The sequence below is a fragment of the Macaca thibetana genome, chromosome 15 (assembly GCF_024542745.1).
Source record: "Macaca thibetana thibetana isolate TM-01 chromosome 15, ASM2454274v1, whole genome shotgun sequence".
NCBI classification, from domain to species: domain Eukaryota; kingdom Metazoa; phylum Chordata; class Mammalia; order Primates; family Cercopithecidae; genus Macaca; species Macaca thibetana.
Window position 1 is genome coordinate 27,357,617 of NC_065592.1, and position 20,085 is coordinate 27,377,701.

General features: G+C 41.5%; 1 protein-coding gene and 1 pseudogene across 2 annotated transcripts in view; both read right to left on the bottom strand.

The window, feature by feature from the left end:
- The window catches only part of HSDL2 (hydroxysteroid dehydrogenase like 2), an 82,210-nt gene that overhangs the window by 11,711 nt on the left and 50,414 nt on the right, over nt 1-20,085 (bottom strand). Inside the window, exons 8-9 of the mRNA XM_050761024.1 lie at nt 17,802-17,873; nt 5,021-5,170 (exon numbers count right to left, since the gene is read on the bottom strand). Coding sequence (XP_050616981.1) covers nt 5,021-5,170; nt 17,802-17,873 — 222 coding nt within the window. The remainder of the gene's footprint in view (nt 1-5,020; nt 5,171-17,801; nt 17,874-20,085) is intronic.
- LOC126937839 (60S ribosomal protein L38-like) lies at nt 895-4,601 on the bottom strand (annotated as a pseudogene). Its single transcript, XR_007719867.1, has 2 exons — nt 4,595-4,601; nt 895-2,014 (listed from the first exon to the last, which is right to left on the bottom strand). The product of XR_007719867.1 is annotated as a 60S ribosomal protein L38-like (transcript).

Sequence of the window (20,085 nt, forward strand, 5' to 3'; positions counted from 1 at the left end):
AGCATATTAAAGAGTCAAAATACCCAGAGTAAGAAAACTCATAAAGACAGAAAGTAGAACAGTGGTTCCTAGGGACTGGGGGATGGGGGAATGGGAGTTACTGTTGAATGGGTATAGAGTTTCACTTGGAATGATGAAAAAGTTCTGGAGATAGATGTTGATGATTGTTTTTTGTTTTGTTTTGTTTTCTTTCCTTTTTTTTCTTTTTTTGAGACGGAGTCTTGCTCTGTCACCCAGGCTGGAGTGCAGTGGCTCAATCTCGGCTCACTGCAAGCTCCGCCTCCTGGGTTCACGTCATTCTCCTGCCTCAGCCTCCCAAGTAGCTGGGACTACAGGCGCCTGCCACTGTGCCCAGCTAATTTTTTGTATTTTTTGTAGAGACGGGGTTTCACCATGTTAGCCAGGATGGTCTCGATCTCCTGACCTGGTGATCCGCCTACCTCAGCCTCCCAAAGTGCTGGGATTACAGGCGTGAGCCACTGCACCTGGCCGGTGATGACTGTTATAAAACAATGTGAATGCATTTAATGCTACTAAGCTGTACACTTAGAAGTGGTTAAAATAGGCTGGGCATGGTGACTCACACCTGTAATCCTAGCACTTTGGGAGGCCAAAGTGGGCAGATCACCTGAGGTCAGGAGTTCGAGACCAGCCTGGCCAACATGGTGAAACCCTGTTTCTACTAACAATACAAAAAATTAGCCAGGTGTGGTGGGGAGCACCTGTAATCCCAGCTACTTGGGAGGCTGAGGCAAGAAAATCGTTTGAACCCGGGAGGCAGAGGTTGCAGTAAGCCAAGATCACGCCATTGCACTCCAGCTTGGGCAACAAGAGTGAAACTCCATCTCAAAAGAAAAAAAAAGAACAAAAGAAGTGGTTACAATTTTATGTATCTTTTACTGCAATGCAAAATTAAATTTTCAAAAAGGGTCAGGAAAGCTCAGTTGAAGCTGAGATTTGAAAGTTAAGTAAGAATTAGCTGGATGGACATGGTAGAGGGAAAGTATTTCAGGCAATGAGAACAGCATATGCAGAAAAGCCAGAATCAAGAGTGCAGCATGTGTGAGGAACTGAAAAAAACACAGTGGCACTAGAAGGTAGATGGGTGTTGGATGAGCTTGTGAGGCAGTCTAGGTCTGAGCACAGCCAGTCATGTAAAAGATTGAATGACTTCATCCTACAGGATGTGTCATATGGTAAGGTTTGCGTATGGCCCTACCTGCAGTGTAGATAATACATGGAGAGAAATCAAAAGAATGGAGAGGGCTACTAAGGATGGTGTTGGGATAGTTCAGGAGCTTGAGGGTGCATGCCTGGACTGGGAGCGTGGCAGAGGCATGGAGAAAAGTGGGTACATTTGAGAGAGAATTTCAAGGCAGAACCATAAGACTAGGTAACTGCATATGAAGAGGAAAAGGTGGGGAGGGTACATAGGAATGATCTGCTAGTTCTTGGCTTGGGTGGATTTGTTTTTTAAGTGGGAGAAGACTACTGAAGAACAACAGATTGCTTTATTTTTAATTTTTTAAGACAGGTCTTGCTGTGTTGCCCAGGCTAGAGGGAAGTGGCATGATCACCGCTCACTGCAGCCTCGACCTTCTGGGCTTAAGCAGCCTTCCTGTCTCAGTCTCCCAAGTATCTGGGACTACAGGCATACATCACCATGTCCAGCTAATTTTTTATTTTTATTTTTGTAGAGACAGGGTCTCCCTATGTTACCCAGCCTGGTCTCAAACTCCTGAGCTCAAGTGATCGGCCTCCCAGAGTGCTGGGATTACAGGCATCGTTTAAAATTGTAATACAGCTCAAACCAGTATGTCTGGTTCATCTCAGCTCCTTCACTGTCAAACCAGGGGGCAGGGACTGCTTCAGTTTCTCTGCCTTCTCTTTGTCTGTGACAACCAAAGTATAATCCTGCTGCTGTGAACTTTATTTTTCTTGATCTTGACAGATATGGCATCCACTTGCCTGGATCTGAGCAGAAAGTGCTTGATTTCCTCCATTTTTCTTTTTCCTTTCTTTCGTTTTTTGAGTCAGAGTCTCGCTCTGTTGCCCAGGCTGGAGTGCAGTGATGCAATCTGGGCTCACTGCAACCTCCGTCTCCAGGGTTCAAGCAATTCTCCTGCCTCAGCCTCCTCCCAAGTAGCTGGGACTACAGGCGCACACCACCAAGCCCGGCTAATTTTTATATTTTTTAGTAGAGATGAGGTTTTGCCATGCCGGCCAAGCTGGTCTTGACCTCTGGTGATCTGCCCACCTCAGCCTCCCGAAGTGCTGGGATAATAGGCATGAGCCACCCAGGAATTTCCTTAATTTTTCGAGGCATGGCAAGGAAGCATGCAGAGAGAGGGTGTGGATTGACAGTGCCCAAGAGACACAGTAAGCCAGACACTCAGCAGATTTAATGGGTGGTTGCAAAGGCAGGTCCTGGGAATGGTTGTTTTGGACATTTTCAGGCTGAGACATCTTTGTGATAGTTAACTAAAAATGTCAGATGAAGTCTGGCTAAGCTAGAAACAGGGACACATAATCAATCGGTTCATATGGTCACTGAAGCCACGTGAATGGTTGGGGTTTCCTAGAGAAAGTGTCAGAAGTAGAGTGTCAAGAGTGCTGAGACAGTGACGTGAAGAACACTGCTTAAGGGAAGGACAGAGGAGAAGCAGCCAGCAAGGGAGACTGACAAGCTATGATCACAGGCAGGGAAGGAAAGCAAGGAGGTTACAATGAAGGACCGGGGAAGGAGCATTTCCACAAGGAAAGTGTGGTCAGCAATATCAAATGCTGCAGTGTGGTCACAAGGGAGGAATGACACATGCCCACTGGTGACATGGAAGTCATCAAGGACCTTGGTGAAAACCAATTCTGTGAAATGGAAACAAATGGTATCAGCAGGGTGTGTTCAGGGGAGTAAGTTGTAGATGAACATCAGTCTGGCTCTGAAAAGGAGAAAACAGATGGGGCGTGTGGTTTGTTATTGTCATTGGGTTCCATTTTAAAGTTAGAAAAGAATTGAGAACATTAAAATACCACTGGGAAGGAGGCTGCAAGATGAACAGATTGAGGACAAGGTACAATTAACAGCACAAAATTCTTGAGAAGGCCAGGGAAAATGGGATCTAGAACTTTGCTTCCAAGTATGATCCATGGACTGCAATACTGTCATTACCTGTCAGAAATGCAGAATCTCAGACTCCACTCCAGACCTACTGAATCATCATTTTGCATTTTAGGAAGATCCCAGGTACTTGGTATAGACATTAGAGCTGGAGATGCACTGATGGAGAGCTGAGCTCCATTCTACTAAGAGGGAAGGAGGCGAGGATGATGCCTATCATGGTTGATTTGATATCTGATGGCAGGAAGCTGAAGGAATTTATGTCTGCAGTCTTCTACTACCTCTGTCAAAGAGCAAGTGGAATTATCTGCTGACACTGGCAGGGAAGAGGTGAGGGGAAATATGGGAGATTTCAGGAACACTGAGAAAGTTTGAAATAGTCACTGTGGAAAATGCAGCAGTAAGCTGACCATGAAAATACGGAATTCTGAAGTGTTGCTTAAACCTCAGCTGAAGTGGGGCAATAGTCAATTTCTGCTGGTACAGATCCACCCAGGCGGTGTGATTTTTTTTTCCTTTCCTCCCTCAAAACTTAGCAGCCTGGATGCAACTGTGGAGCAGCCAGAGAGTTTGATTCAGCCAGGACTAGTCCTTTGTCAGGTGATGGCACAAGCACAAAGGGTCCAGCAAGTTTAGGACACAAGCAAGAGAGTGACTAAAGCCATGGATGATGGATCCCAAGGATGGCAAGGAAGTAAGAACAGGAAGGCAGGATGGATTAAGATAAAGCAGAGAGGACGAAGAATAAAAACGTTTGTGTATAATGGGGCTGAGGTAGCTTTTTTGTAACATAAATTTTATCTGTTTCTTACTTTTATTTGTTTGAGATGCATCTCACTGTGTGGTCCAGGCTGGAGTGCAGTGGTTATTCACAGATGCGATCACAGTGTACTACAGTCTTGAACTCTTGGGCTCAAGTGATCCTCCAGCCTCAGCCTCCTGAGTAGCTGCAATTACAGCTGCATGCCACCATCCCTGGCAGCTAGTTCTTAAACTATTATTAACATGAGTAAATTTTATATGGAGAAGAACAATATTAATTGGTTTTTAAAAGCTAACTATCATCCAGGCACAATGGCTCACACGTGCAATCTCAGCACTTTGGGAGGAGGCTGAGGCAGGAGGATCGCTTGAGGCTAGGAGTTTGAGACCAGCCTGGGCAACATGGCAAAACCCCACCTCTACTAAAAATACAAAAAATAGCCATGTGTGATGGTGGGTGCCTTTAATCCCAGCTACTTGGAAGGCTGAGAAGCAGGAGAATCGCTTGAACCCAGGAGGCAGAGGTTGCAGTGAGCCCAGATCACACCACTGCACTCCAGCCTGGGCAACAAAGCGAGACTCCGTCTCAAAAAAAAAAAAAAATTTTAAAAAACAGAAATGTAAAAAAAGCTGACTGCTTTCAGACTGACCTGTTAATGTCAAAGATAAAAGTGGCAAGGTGCCTATAGTTGATAAATTACTGTATCATATTACCTGTCATGATCCATATGCCCTTCTAAGCAGGATTTTCTCTCAAATATGCCAGAGTTATATAACACTGGGAATATTTGTAATAAAATTTACTTTACATGTGTCCGTACGCACTGATCTTAATCTAGAAATAAAAATCATTGGGAGGCTGAAGTCGGAGGATCACTTGAGCCCAGTAGGTCGAGGCTGAAGTGAGCCATGATCACGCCATTGCTCTCCAACCTGGGTGACAAAGACTCCATCTCAAAGAGACAACAACAAAAACAAATTAATAGTTATAGGTGCTGTTCTTGAATGTCTATATTCAAGAGTAAGGGTCTTGAATGCAGCCAACTATCCAGGGCATCACTGTTGGAGGCTGATTTTCTTCCAAAGGAAACACCCCGTTTTGTTTCATAAAAACTTCAGATTACCAGATGCAGTCCTTACCGGAGAGTTCAAACAGATAGATTGCTTGAGTGGCTTTAACAATATCATCACTGAGAGAATCCTTAACAATTCTAAATGTTTTTTCCACAGCTCCAGAACGTGGTTTTGGTTGCGGCTGCGGTTTCTCTTCTTTGAATTCTGGAACAGCACCTATAAGATGTTATTCAAGCAAATGACCTTAATGCTTGGCAGTGAAGGACCACACACAGAATTAATTAATCAGCAGGACAGACTTGCCACCAATTAGACCTATTTGACCAAAATGACTTTAAATGCATTAAGTGGCATGTAAAAGCATAAATCATATTGACAGAATAACAGTCAAACACACATCAATTGTGACTATAAATGTAAATAGTTTGTACTCTCCAAATAAAAGGCTAACTTTCAGATTAGGTTAAAAATACTACTAAACTATAAATATTCATTATAAACAGACCTTCTATATCTGAGCACTTTGTGAGGCCAAGGCTGGGCGTGGTGGCTCATGCGTGTAATTCCAGCACTTTGGGAGGCGAAGGCGAGCGGATCACTTGAGCCCAGGAGTTCAAGACCAGCCTGGGCAACATGGAGAAACCCTGTCTCTACAAACAATACAAAAATTAGCTGGGCGTGGTGGTTGGTGTCTGTAGTCCCAGCTACTTGGGAGGCTGAGGTGAGAGGATCACTTGAGCCTGGGAGGTGGAGGCTGCAGTGAGCCGAGATCACGCCACTGCACTCCAGCCTGGGTGACAGAGGGAGACCCTGTCTCAAAAATATAAATAAAATAAACAGACCTAAACACAACTACTGGAGTATTAGGGATGATAATCAATCACTCCTTTGTCAATTTCTCTGAGTTCTAAAACCAAATGAGAACAAAATGACACTGGAATCAAAGATGGAAATCAAAATATCAGCTGTGGAATTAGTGGAGCTATACTGGAGACTGTAGCTTGAATCAACACCCAAGTGTGCTTTCTAATCACTCTACCTCTATATTCAATCTATTCACATAGTCCTTTCACCCATGGATTGATCCTGCATCCTCCCATCACAGGTTAGAAATGCTCTGTTAAGTACAGATCATGTAGAAAACTGAGGACAGCCTGCTCAAAAAGAGAATGCTCAGAAGGGTCTGACATACAACCTCAAGTTCTCCCCATCTCCCTTATTCAGATTGATCCTCCCAATAGATGAAAAGGGAGGTTAAACTATTAGCCCCCTGACTAACAGGCTGCCTTCTCTGGAAACACTAGGTCACGGGAATGAAGGTTGCCTGCAACATTTTAAAACTTGCATTCACTTAACCCACTGGCTATAACAACTTAACATATGATGTTAAGCCAGGGGAGAAGACAGCAGTTCATAGGACTGCTTTGCTCCTGTATCATGATGCTGCCCCCCAATACTGTCACGGTTTGTGTATTTATTTATTTATTTATTTATTTATTTATTTATTTATTTTTGAGATTTGTCTCAAAATCTCGCTTTGTCACCCAGGCTGGAGTGCAGTGACTTGATCTCGGCTCACTGCAACCTCCGTCTCCTGGTTCAAGCGATTCTCCTGCTTCAGCCTCCCAAGTAGCTGAGACTACAGGTGCCCACCACCATGCCCGGCTAACTTTTGAATTTTTAGTAGAGACAGGATTTCACCATGTTGGCCAGGTTGGTCTCAAACTCCTGATCTCAGGTGATCTGCCCACCTTGGCCTCACAAAGTGCTGGGATTGCAGACGTGAGCCACCATGCCCAGCCTCTCTATTCCTTTATTTATCATCCTAGAATCACACAGGGGCAGCTAAGTAGTTGCCCCCAGAAACAGGTAAGAACAATTCATTAATTAAATTAACTCCAAGGCCAATCTGTGCTCTAGGCTGAAGGTGAATCTGTTTCTCAACTCAAATTATACACAGCCATCTTGTCTAATACAATTCCCCAAAGGTTATTAAATGAAATCTAATTGACAGCATAAAGATACTCCATAGTACAAAGTAAGCTATTAATTCATAAAGTATACTGAATATAAATTGCCTTTCATTATGATGTTTCCACAAATTTAAAAAAAAACCCTTCTCCTTTTATAAGTTAAAGTACAAACATATATTAGAGATGAAAGCCTTAAAGAATTTCTTTAGCCTGTTTTATTATTGTTTTAAAATTTACTACAGTGTACCCCTTTATTGCCTGCACTGGCGGCTATCCACTTCTCCTGCCTTGCCCTTAGCATGGCGCTGCTTTTTATTAATGTGTAACATACATTCAGAAACAGTGATCAGGTGTATCCAGACCAAAATTTATGTAAGAAAGTGAAAACATCGTGTCATCACCACCTAGGTCAAGAAAGAGGACATTACAGGTATCCCAGAAGCCCACTCCACAACCCCTCCTAATTGCTAACACCATATATTAGTTTTGTCTCATGTTTATCGTCAAATAAATGGAATCAATCATACAGTATCTATTTTTATATGCCTGCCGAACCTTCAAAACTCTTCCAAAAAAAAATGCAAGAGGAGGGAACACTTTCTAATTAATTACGTGAGGCCAGTTTACCATGACACCAAGCCAGACACAGACATACAAGAAAACTGACTAGGGTAGACAGACAATATGCAAATGCATATACATGCATACATACATAAAATTAAGTCGAGAAGTGATGGGTTCTACTTAAGAACTGGGATAGAATGTAAGAATATTTTAGTTAAGATAGTTTTTGAATAGATACTGAACTAAACAATATAAGGCTGAATATGTAAATACATACACACGTACATATTTATTCTACAATTTGAAAACATAAAATTGGCCAGTAGTTCATCTTCACCAGTTAAATTTGAAAAAGGTATTCCCCATGCTTCAACAATAACACCTAATACTTTCTAACCTTTGCAGTGCTTATTTGAGCAAGGCCACTTCCCAGTTATTTTCCAAGTGTACACCAGTGTAAGTGAATGGGACACATTACTATTCATATAAGGTATTATTATTTAGAAGCCAATTTTAAAATTGAGCTATGAACTCCAATATTTATCTATTTATTTATTTATTGTTTTTTGAGACAGGGGCTTACTCTGTCACCCAGGCTGAAGTGCAGTGGTACAATCAAGGTTCACTACAGCCTCAACTTCCTGAGTTCAAGCTTCCTGAGTAGCTGGGACCACAGGCATGTGCCACTATGCCCAGCTAATTTTTTGTATTTTTTATAGAGATAGGGTTTCACCATGTTGGCCAGGCTGGTCTCGAACTCCTAGATTCAAGTGATCCACCCGCTTCAGCCACCCATGACTGGGATTACAGACATGAGCTACTGCACCCAGCCTCAAAAAGTTGTTTTTGAAGACATGGAGAACATTCACAATAATTAAGTAATGTTAAATTAAATGAAAATCTATGCAATTAAACATAATATAAATAAAGCTTCTTTCAAAAAAAAAAAAAACACACTATGAACCTACTGGTAAAATATTTATTTCTGGGTATACATTTTAAGTTATAGGTGCAAAAAAAAAAAAAAAAAAAAAAAAAAAACAGTGGTTGAAAGGAAATAAGCCAAAATATAAATGTACTTATAATTGGATTACAGGTACTTTAAATTTTTTTCTTTGAGCTGTTCTATACTTTTTTTTTTTTTTTTTTGAGACAGAGTCTTGCTGTGTCACCCAGGCTGGAGTGCAGTGGCGTGATCTCAGCCCACTGCAATCTCCACCTCCCAGGGTCAAGCGATTCTGGTGCCTCAGCCTCCCAAGTAGCTGGGATTACAGGCACATACCACTGTACCCAACTAATTTTGTATTTTTATTTGAGACAGGGTTTCACCGTGTTGACCAGGCTGGTCTCAAACTCCCGACCTCAGGCGATTCGCTCACCTCAGCCTCCCAAAGTGCTGGGATTACAGGTGTGAGCCACTGCACCTGGCCTGTTCTATACTTTTTTATACTTCTGTATTAAGCTTTTCTTTTCAAAAATGTTTTTAATTTTTAATGTTTTAAATTTTTTCTATTTGTAGCGATAGGGTCTCGCTATGTTGCCCAGGCTGGTCTTGAACTCCTGTCCTCAAGTGATCATCCCGCCTCTATCTCCCACAGTGTTAGGATTACAGGTGTGAGCCCCTACATCCTGCCCATACTAAGTTTTTCTATACAGACTAATTTAAAATGCTATCAAAATTGAGTAAAGTATATAACAAAATTGATTGGCTGTAGCCAAAACTATGTTAAGGGGATAAATGCACAAACTTTATTTCATTATTTTAAAAGAAATAACAATAAAGTATTAGCCCAACAAGTAAGAACAGGAACAAAACCGACCTCAAAGAAAGGAGAAAACAATAAAGCAAAAGTAAAAAAAGTGAGGTATCAGATGATTGCACAATTCTGGGAAGATGCTAAAAATCATTAGACACTTTCAAATGGTGAATTTTTTTTTTTTTTTTTTTTAAACAGAGCTTCACTCTGTCGCCCCATCTGGAGTGCAGTGACATGATTTTGGCTCACTGCAACCTCCACCTCCCAGGCTCAAGTGATTCTCCTGCCTCAGCCTCCCGAGTAACTGGAATTACAGACGTGCACCACCACACCCAGCTAATTTTTTGTATTTTTAGTAGAGACAGGATTTCGCCTGTTGCCCAGGCTGAACTCCTGAGCTCAGACAATCCGCCTGCCTCAGCCTCCCAAAGTGCTAGGATACAGGCATGAGCCACCGTGCCCGGCCTAAAATGGTGAATTTTTTGGTGTATGTAAGTTATATCTCAAGTTGTTTTTAAAAGGATAATGAATCAGAAAAGAGAAAACCTGTAGAATTAAACATGAAATAAAATTTAAAATCTGGTGCTTTTGAGAAAAAAAAATAAGATACTATAAAATAAGCAACTGATCAAGAAAAAAGAAAAATAATTTTTAAAACAGAGGAAAGAGGCCAGGTGCAGAGGCTCACACCTGTAATCCTAGCACTTTGGGAGGCTGAAGTGGGTGGATCACCTGAGGTCAGGAGTTTGAGAACAGCCTGACCAACATGGTGAAACCCCGTCTCTACTAAAAATACAAAAATTAGCTGGGCATGGTGGCGGGTGCCTGTAATCCCAGCTACTCAGGAGGCTGAGGCACGAGAATTCCTTGAACCTGGGAGGTGGGGGTTGCAGTGAGTCAAGATAGCACCACTGCACTCCAGCCTGGGTGACAGAGTGAGACTTTTTCTCAAAAGAAAAAATAAAAAAACAAAGGAAAGAGATAAAACAGTTTGAAAACTTTAAAAAACTGTGTAAGTGAAATACTACATGTCAACTCTTAAATAGGTTTTGAAACTTCAAATGGATAATTTTGGTTTTTTTATGTTTTAAAAAGCCTATAATTGAATAAAATAAAGGTTCTGAAAGAAATAACTTCAGAAGAGACCCAAATGACTTAGTAGGTATTTCAAACCTTCAAAGAAGAGAGCATAGAAAAAGGCCGGGTGTGGTGGCTCATGCCTGTAATCTCAGCACTTTTGGGAGGTCAAGGCAGGTGGATCACAAGGTTAGGAGGTTGAGACCATCCTGGCTAACACAGTGAAACCCTGTCCCTACTAAAAATAAAAAAATAAAAATAAAATTAGCCGGGCATGGTGGCGCGAGCCTGTAATCCCAGCTACTCAAGAGGCTGAGGCAGGAGAATCGCTTGAACCCAGACGGCTCAGGTTGCAGTGAGCCAAGAAAACGCCACTGCATCCAGCCTGGGCAACAGAACGGACTCCATCTCAATAAAAAAAAAAAAAAAAAAGAAAGAAAGAAAGGAAAGAAGAAAGGAAGAAAGAGCACAGAAAGAGAACATTACCCATTTAACATATTTAAAATGTAACAAGTTTATTACACTAAAAAAAGTAGATACCAATCTAACTTCTCTGATTTAAAAAATATCCATCTTATACAAATGTTAACACCTTATGGTAAAATCTGAAGATTTTTCTAATTAAAATTAAGAATAAAATAAGGATAATTAAAATAAAATAGTTTTAAAGAACTCGTGGAAGTTCAAGTCAGTGTATTAAGATATATGCCAGAAATAATCCTTCAAAGATATTATTATTTGCAGACAAGAAGTTTTACCATGTAGAAAATCCAAGGTAATTAATAATAACTACAGCAACCAATAGTTATAGGGGCTTCCTGCATCAAATGTACAATATGATGTACTATCACTCTTATTCCTCACAATAATTACACAAGGAAAGCAAGAGGTGACAAAACTGTTTCAGAGAACTGAAGTGATGTGCCCAAAATGACAGATGTAAGTGGCAGGCACCGGATTTGAACCCATATTTGTCTTACTCCGAAGTCTATGCTTTCAATGAGTACTCACTCTCTCTCAGAAACTATTAGATGTCTTTAAAAACAACAACAAAAAGCTCATGATGGTGACCAGATACAGAACATACAAAAGTTAATTTCCCCCTTTTTATTTTTAACTTGCCTTGTTCCAGAAAGCATTTCAATTTGTTTAATAAAAACAAATGGAATTCAAGATTAAATCCAGGCAGTCTGACTCCAGAGCCTGCAATTTTATCCACTGAGTAATAAATATGTCCTCAACATTTTCTTCTATGTTTAGCAATCTAATTTTTTTTTTTTTTTTTTTGAGACGGAGTCTTGCTCTGTAGCCCGGGCTGGAGTGCAGTGGCCGGATCTCAGCTCACTGCAAGCTCCGCCTCCCGGGTTTAGGCCATTCTCCTGCCTCAGCCTCCGGAGTAGCTGGGACTACAGGCGCCCGCCACCTCGCCCGGCTAGTTTTTTGTATTTTTAGTAGAGACGGGGTTTCACGGTGTTAGCCAGGATGGTCTCGATCTCCTGACCTCGTGATCCGCCCGTCTCGGCCTCCCAAAGTGCTGGGATTACAGGCTTGAGCCACCGCGCCCGGCAGCAATCTAATTTTTTATATAGCCAACATAAAAGCTGAGCACAGTGCTGAGATGTGAAACTCACCAGAAGTTGACCAAGCAAAGGCTGCTAAAGCAAGGGCAGCGAAGACACACGGTTCCTTCATGTTTCCAAAGGCAGGTCATGTGTTTTGTCTTAGCAGTTACACCAGAGAGAACTGAGTCTGTCATATAAATAACTGCTGGAACCCCTCCCTTCCTAGTGGGTAACTACTTCAGGTGATTTGTATATTAGTCAAGGTATATCATCTACATATGAAGTGCCAAGGAGATTGCAGCAAAAACTTTAGTTTATCCCTGAAAGACATTTGCCAAGAGATAAATTGCATAATTTATCACCTGGATTATTGAGACGTAAACATGATGAGTTTGCACAAGAGAAAAAAAAAAAACTTCAGGAGACAAAAACAACAAACCAATGATAGATTTTAAAGGTGCAGCCATCAGACTACAAAAATGTAAGCCGGAATGGGAAAGAAATATTTATAGAATTCCAATACACAAAAGAAGATGACACATGGCTGGTAGTCCCTGACACAGGCTCTCCTAACTTCACACTGAATAAATATAAAAATGCACACACACAAAAAAGGGGAAATACTGAACATCACCTAGACTGATACACAATCTATTATCTGAATCTAGGAGGAGAGGTTCAGCAGCTCTAAGGTACACAGAGTCAGCCTCAGAAAGACCGGTCTCCTGTGCTTTCCCTCATGAAAGATCTCAAAGAAAGAATACCTCTGCCCACCCGAACAAAGAAGAGAGGCTCGCGCTGGATCAGACTCTGGGCTTGTACCAACTAAGATCAGGAGCTGTCTCTCTGTTTTACACACGCTACTTTTCAAGACACACTCTATATGATTCCTCATCCGCATCTTTCAAATCCAGTTCCAAAGCTTGTAGCTCCCAAATAAGATAAGCAGACAGTAGGGGAGTCCTGCAGTGCAGCATCCTGGGAAGTACATGCCCCAAGGCATGGCTGACAAGGATGGGGAGGGGAAGAACCTTGGCAGCAGAGCATTGCAGGAGAGAGTAGTTTTTGTGTTTTTGTTGTGTTTCATGTTGTTTTTGAGATAGGATCTCCCTCTGTCACCCGGGCTGGAGTGCAATGGCACAATCACAGCTCGCTGCAACCTTGAACTCCTGGGTTCAAGTGATCCTCCTGCCTCAGCCTCCCAAGTACCTGAGACTACAGGTACGTACCACCACGCCTGGCTATTGTTAAAAGTTTTTTGTAGAAATGGGATCTTGCTATTGCTATATTGCTCAGGCTCATCTAGAACTCCTGGCCTCAGGCGATCCTCCCACCACAGCCTCCCAAAGTGCTGGGATTATAGGCTTTAGCCACTGAGCCAGGCCTGGAGAGTAGTTTGAAACAGAGGAAGTAAAGGAAGGTCACATGTCAGCCTTGCACACTGGCCTGAGCTATTTGCCCAACAGGTGCTACATTTGAAACTACAGCTCAGAAAAAGGAATTCCTCCATATGGACAGGGAGTGGAGCCAAAAGCAACCTACACATTCCTGCCTTTGACTACACTAGCTCTAGAGATACCTCCTACTATGAGGAAGAATTAATGGAAAAAAAATAACCTGATGCCTATGAAAAAAATAATATGCCACAAGGCAATGGAGGCTACTCTGAAGAGCAAGATCTAAAACTAACTTACAAGAATTCTTCCACATGGAAACTATATCATTATGATGTGTCAATACAGATTCATCAGTTGTGACAAATGTGCCACTCTGGTAGAGGATGCTGCTAAGGAAGGAGGTTATGCATGTGTGGGGGCAGGCGGGTATATGGGATATTTCTATACCTTCCTCTCAGTTTTGCTCTGAATCTAAAACTGCTCTCGAAAAAATAAAGCTTTGGCCAGGCACAGTGGCTCATGCCTGTAATCCCAGCACTTTGGGAGGCCAAGGTGGGCAGATCACCTGAGGTCAGAAGTTTGAGACCAGCCTGGCCAATGTGGCGAAACCCCATCTCTACTAAAAATACAAAATTAGCCAGGCGTGGTGGCACACCCATGTAATCCCAGTTACTAGCAAGGCTGAGGGAGGAGAATTGCTTGAAACTGGGAGGTGGAGGTTGCAGTGAGCCAAGATCATGCCACTGCACTCCAGCGTGGGCAACAGAGAGAGACTCTCTCAAAAAAAAAATAAATAAAGCCTTAAAAAAAACCTATATGAAACAGGGACAGAAAGTTATATGTTACTGGCTGAGATGAAAAGACAATAGGATAAAATGAAAGAGGAAGTGAGAGAAATATAAGCACCATAGCAAATTAAAATAACCATTCGAGACAATATGGAAGAGAAACTAAGCTATAGAACATCTTATCAGACTGTCCTTTTTAATAGAGGACAAACTTTAAAAGGTCTCCAGAATACAGAAGAGAAAGCCGGAACCAATGAGAAGTGGTGCTAACTACAGGGAAAGGGTAAGGGGAGCCAGGGTAAGAATAAGTGTTTCTGAGAATCAAGAACAAATGGAACAGAAGCAATTAAAACTGTAACTGAAGGAAAACAGGCCCAGCGCCATAGCTCATGCCTGTAATCCCAGCACGTTGGGAGGCCGAGGCAGGATGATTGTTTGAGGCCAGGAGTTTGAGACCAGCCTGGGCAATATAATAAGATCCCCTCTTTACAAAAAATTTAAAAATTAGCTGGGCGTGGTGGCATGCACCTCTAGTCCCAGCTATTGGGGAGGCTGAGGTGAGAGGATTGTTTAAGTCCAGGACTTTGAGGGCTGCAGTGGGCTATGATCGAGCCACTGCACTCCAGCTTGGGCGACAGGGTGAGACCCAGTCTCTAAAACAAATGAAAAATAAAAATAAGAATAAGCTGAAAGTCAAAAAAAAAAAAAAAAAAAAAAAAAAGACTGAGTGGGCTCCCTGTGTTCCAGTGGAGAGTAGGGGTGGGGGGAATCAATGAAGAAATAATGGTATTGTGTTTTTTGTTTGTTTGTTTTTTGAGACAGGTTCTCACTCTCTCACACAGGCTGGAGTTCACTGGCTTGATCATAGCTCACTGCAACCTCAAACTCCTGAACTCAAGTGATCCTCCCACCTCAGCCTCCCAAGTCGCTGGGACTACAGGCATGCACCATCACACCCAGCTAATTTTTGTACTTTTTGTAGAGACAAGGTTTCGCCATGTTGTCCAGACTACTTTTGAACTCCTGGGCTCAAGCAATCCTCCCACCTCAGCCTCCCAAAGTGCTGGGACTACAGGCATGAGCCACTATGCCTGGTTGATATTGCTTTTAAGATAGGAAGAAAGAAAAAATCAATTTAAAACTATGTACACTGTTTATAATAATTACATATATAAGAGCTAACATACACAGGACAAATACTGGAAAAGGTATAATGAAATGGTAACAGGTTATTCTAAGTTGTGGGTGCAACATTAGGGTGAACCTCTCCCCCTTTGGAAACAAGGGATACACCATAGTTCTCAGAGAGCTGAACTATGAGAGGACATAAGAAATAAACTGAAAGAGGTAACTTATAGCCCAGGCTACTATCTATATGACTATAATAATATACCTACAGAAAAGGTCAAGTAAAATTGCTATCGACTGAACCACACAGAATCAAAAAAAGAGAACTACAAAAGTAAATGCTCCCGCAGCATTAGGTGGGGGAAGTTAGCCAAAGGAATTTGAGTCTTCTGACCTTAAGGGTGAGAGCATTGCTTCTGTGGAGATGGCTATAGGCAAAGTTATCCCTATCAAAGCCTGATGCCAGTAAACACTGATTTTACACTCTACCTGTCTAACCCCCTTGTTCTGATTCCATGGTCATTAAATGACCTTCTGACTATGATTCTGTTTCATGTGTAATTATATCCAAAGGAAGAGAATGTGCTGATCAAGCACCTACATGTTTAACCTATGAGATGGCAACTCCTTGTTATAAATTAATAAATTGGATTATCACGGGAAAGAATGTGCTAATTTATGTATTTATTTGAGACAGGGTCTTGCTCTGTTGCCCAGGCTGGAGTGCTATAGCTCAATCATAGCTCACTGCAGCCTCAAACTCTTGAGCTCAAGGGATCCTCCTGCTTCAGTCTCCTGAGTAGCTGAGACTACAGGCATGTGCCACCATGCCCAGCTAATTTTTTTTATTTTTTGTAGAGATGGGGTCTCACCATGTTGCCCAGACTAAGAATATGCTTAAATTTATAAGACTAAGTATTCAAGTGTTAGGAAAGCCATTTAAGTTTACTGGTTAAAGACATGGGCTTTGGAATCACAGAAATACAAGTTTAAATCTTAGTTCTGCCACCTGCTGGCTGTGCAATCGCAGCTATAAAATGAGGGTAGTATCTGTCTTGGGGATTAATAGTGTTAAACAGGACAATGCATGCAAAGTACTTAGCACAGTGTTTGGCACATAGTAGGTGTCCAGTAAATAGTTGTTGAATAAACAAAATGAATATACTTGATCAATAAATGGTTATTATTTAAAATTTGGAATTTAAATGAGCTCAGTTCATGCATGCCTTCTTCTAAAAGACAGATCCAACCTTAGGGCGCTGGGCAAAAATCAGAGTTTTGGACTTAACTAACTTGAAGACCAGACTCTTCCAGACTTTGATAATTTTCCACCATTCTGTAAGAGGCCTTTTGAGAAAAAGACTGAGAATCTTGTTTTTCCTGGTTTTAATACTCTGGGTAGTAGGATTATGAGTAACTATTTTCCTTTCTATTGTTTTAAATTGTCTATAATACAAAAAAGTCCTTTTTATTACCTAAGTAATTTTTTTTAATTACCACAAAAATTTGGAAAAAGAAAAGATAAATAATAAAGAATAAATAAAGGAAAGCTGGAAATAAGGTTTGGCACTAAAATGCACTGCAGTAAGGTGCCACAGATTTGCTAACGGTATCAAGGAAATTCATCCCTATATTTTCTATCAGACTTCTAAAAAAAAAAAAAAACAAAATCGATGAGCATCACAGCATCTATAAGATAAAAATAAGGTAAGGGCCCATAAGAAGCATAGCCATTCTTATTAGTAAACCAGGAGAGAAATTCTTCCCACAGGTATTCATTAAAGTGTTTCTTCTTTAAGTGAGCCACTGGCAAAATGTCAGAACACAAAGTCTAAAATGTAAACTCTGGACCAATTCAAGGGCACTGTTGTTTCTGAATTACAGAAAGAAAACAAAGTAAAACCCGAACCTCCTCTGAAGTTGATTTCTTCCATAAAATCGTCACATAACACAAACTGTGGAAATGGTGTTAGATGTATTTGATATATGACACACTTTTCCTCAAAATAACGTATCAACATGAAATACCTAAAGACAGTGCAAAAGAAAATAAATAAAACCTGAAAAAAAAGTTTTTTCAGACCTTTTTTTGACCAAATGCAAAGAATATATTAATAACTCCTTCTTTTTTTTTTTTTTTTTGAGACAGGGTCTTGCTCTGTCACCCAGGCTAGAGTGCAGTGGCACGATCATGGCTCACTGAAGCTTCAACTTCCCAGGCTCAGCCTCCTGAGTAGCTGGGACTACAGTCTCGTGCCACCACGCCCAGTTTATTTTTTTGTAGACATGGGGTTTTGCCATGTTGCCCAAGCTTGTCGCAAACTCCTGGACTCAAGTGATCCATTCGCCTCAAAAGTGCTGGGATTACAGGTATGAGCCACTGTGCCCAGCCTTATTAAAACTTCTTAGTGGTAGATGAACAAAATAACCTTCTTTACTAGAATTAACTGAGAGCTCACATTACTTGTTTACTTTACATTACAAAATAGTTTAAAAACAGAAGGCAGAAATGTCACTGTTATAGGATCAATTCCATATTTTGGAAGAAATACGTAAGTTAGGATTTATATTTTCTAACATAAAATATAGTCTAGATCTTACCAGTTGATTCCATTTTCTTACTAACTGCTTCTGGGTATTCATCTAAGAAGAAATCTGGTTGCAAAGGATGACCTGAAAAATTGACCCCAAACCATTAGGTTAATGTAACTACAACATAGTAAGATTTTAACATCTGTTTAGTAAACATATCTGTTTCATTAAAAATCATTCTGGTGCAACAGAAAAGGCCTCCGTGAGAACTGCGAATGACCTGATCTTCATTCAATTAATTTTCTCATAATTCAGTTATCCTCCTCTCCTCTGATAAATTTTATCTTCAAGATTTAATCCCCAAAAGATTACCTGTTCTGTAAAGCCTTTACCTGCTCTCCCAGGAACCTTTGCCCTTCTCATCCTACACTGCTCTTCTGGCCCACATTCTTCCAAAGTGCTCAGGACTCATTTCTTACCTGCCCTCCTAAGAGCAGAGGGCCCCTTCTTAAGAAGGACTTTCTTCTCAGCATTAGTGCATTTGGGTCTCTTCTCTCTCTCCCTCTTCCTCTCACTCCATCATCATGAAAACTAAGCTATCCTATTCCATCCATTCCACTGGGTTATTATTATTATTATTGACACAGGGTCTCACTGTCACCCAGGCTGGAGTGCAGTGGCACGATCTTGGCTCACTGCAACCTCCACCTCGTGGGATCAAGTGATCCTCCTCCCTCAGCCTCCCAAGTAACTGGGACCACAGGTGCAAGCCACCATATCCAGCTAATATTTATTTATTTATTTATTTATTGAGATGGAGTCTCGCTCTGTCACCCAGGCTTGAGTACAGTGGCACAATCTTGGCTCATTGCACCCTCTGCCTCCCAGGTTCAAGGAATCCTCCTGCCTCAGCTTCCCAAGTAGCTGGGATTACAGGTGCCCACCACCAGGCCTGGCTAATTTTTGTATTTCTAGTAGAGACAGAGTTTCCCCATATTGGTCAGGCTGGTCTCGAACTCCTGACCTCAGGATATCCACCCACCTCGGTTTCCCAATGTGCTGGGATTATGGGCATGAGCCATGGCACCCGACCACTCATTTTTATTTTTTATAGACAGAGGGTTTTGCCATGTTGCCCAGTATGGTCTTGAACTCTTTGGCTCAAGTGATCTGCCGGCCTTGGCCTCCCAAAGCGCTGGGATTACAGGTGTGAGCCACTGCACACAGCCTCCACTGGGTCTTATTTTCAGCTAATGGTTGTGGTTAGCAAATAGGCTAACTGTTTTAATTACACTGATAACTCCAAGACACGTGCACACTAGAAGATTTAAAGGCCACAAAGCCTTCAAAACTATAGTACAGTGAGATGTTAACAATCTCAATTGCTCTCTTTTTCTTTTCCTTTCTTTCTTTTCCTTTTTTTTCTTTTCTTTTCTTTTTTTTTTTTTTTTTTTTTGAGATGGGGTCTTGCTGTTTTGCCCAGGCTGGTCTCAAACTTCTGGGCTCAAATGAGCCTCCTGCCTCAGTCTCCTGTCTCTCTCTCTCTTTTTCAGAAGTTTAAGCAAACTTCTGGAGGGCAGGAATGAATTCATCTTTGTTGTATCCTAATATCATAGTATCTGGTCATACTAAGTTCTCAATACTTGATAGGATTTTTAATTTAAATAAAATTTTAAAACTTGTGCACAATTACACTGTGTCTTTAAAACCTAAAGTAGGCCGGGCGCAGTGGCTCAAGCCTGTAATCCCAGCACTTTGGGAGGCCGAGACGGGCGGATCACGAGGTCAGGAGTTCGAGACCATCCTGGCTAACACGGTGAAACCCCGTCTCTACTAAAAATTACAAAAAACTAGCCGGGCGAGGTGGCAGGCACCTGTAGTCCCGGCTACTCGGGAGGCTGAGGCAGGAGAATGGCGTAAAAACCCGGGAGGCAGAGCTTGCAGTGAGCTGAGATCCGGCCACTGCACTCCAGCCTGGGCGACACAGCGAGACTCCGTCTCAAAAAAATAAAAAAAAAAAAAAAAAAAAAAAAATAAAACCTAAAGTAATAATTATATTCCTGGGTACCAGGACCCAGAAGACCCGAATCTAGTCAGGTTCTGCCGCCTATTAGCCATCTGCTCTTAGGCAAAGGTTCAATCTCTCTGAGCCTGTTTTTCCACTTGTAAATATTAACTACCAAATATTCTGAGTGTACTATATGCTGGGCACTGTGCCAAAAACATACGTTATCACATTTAGTCTTTACAAAAATCTTGTATGAAATGTATCGTTCTCTTAAGTTTACCAATATGGACATTAAGGCTGAGACAGACAAACTGGGTGACACGCTCAAAGCTGCATAGCAGTGAG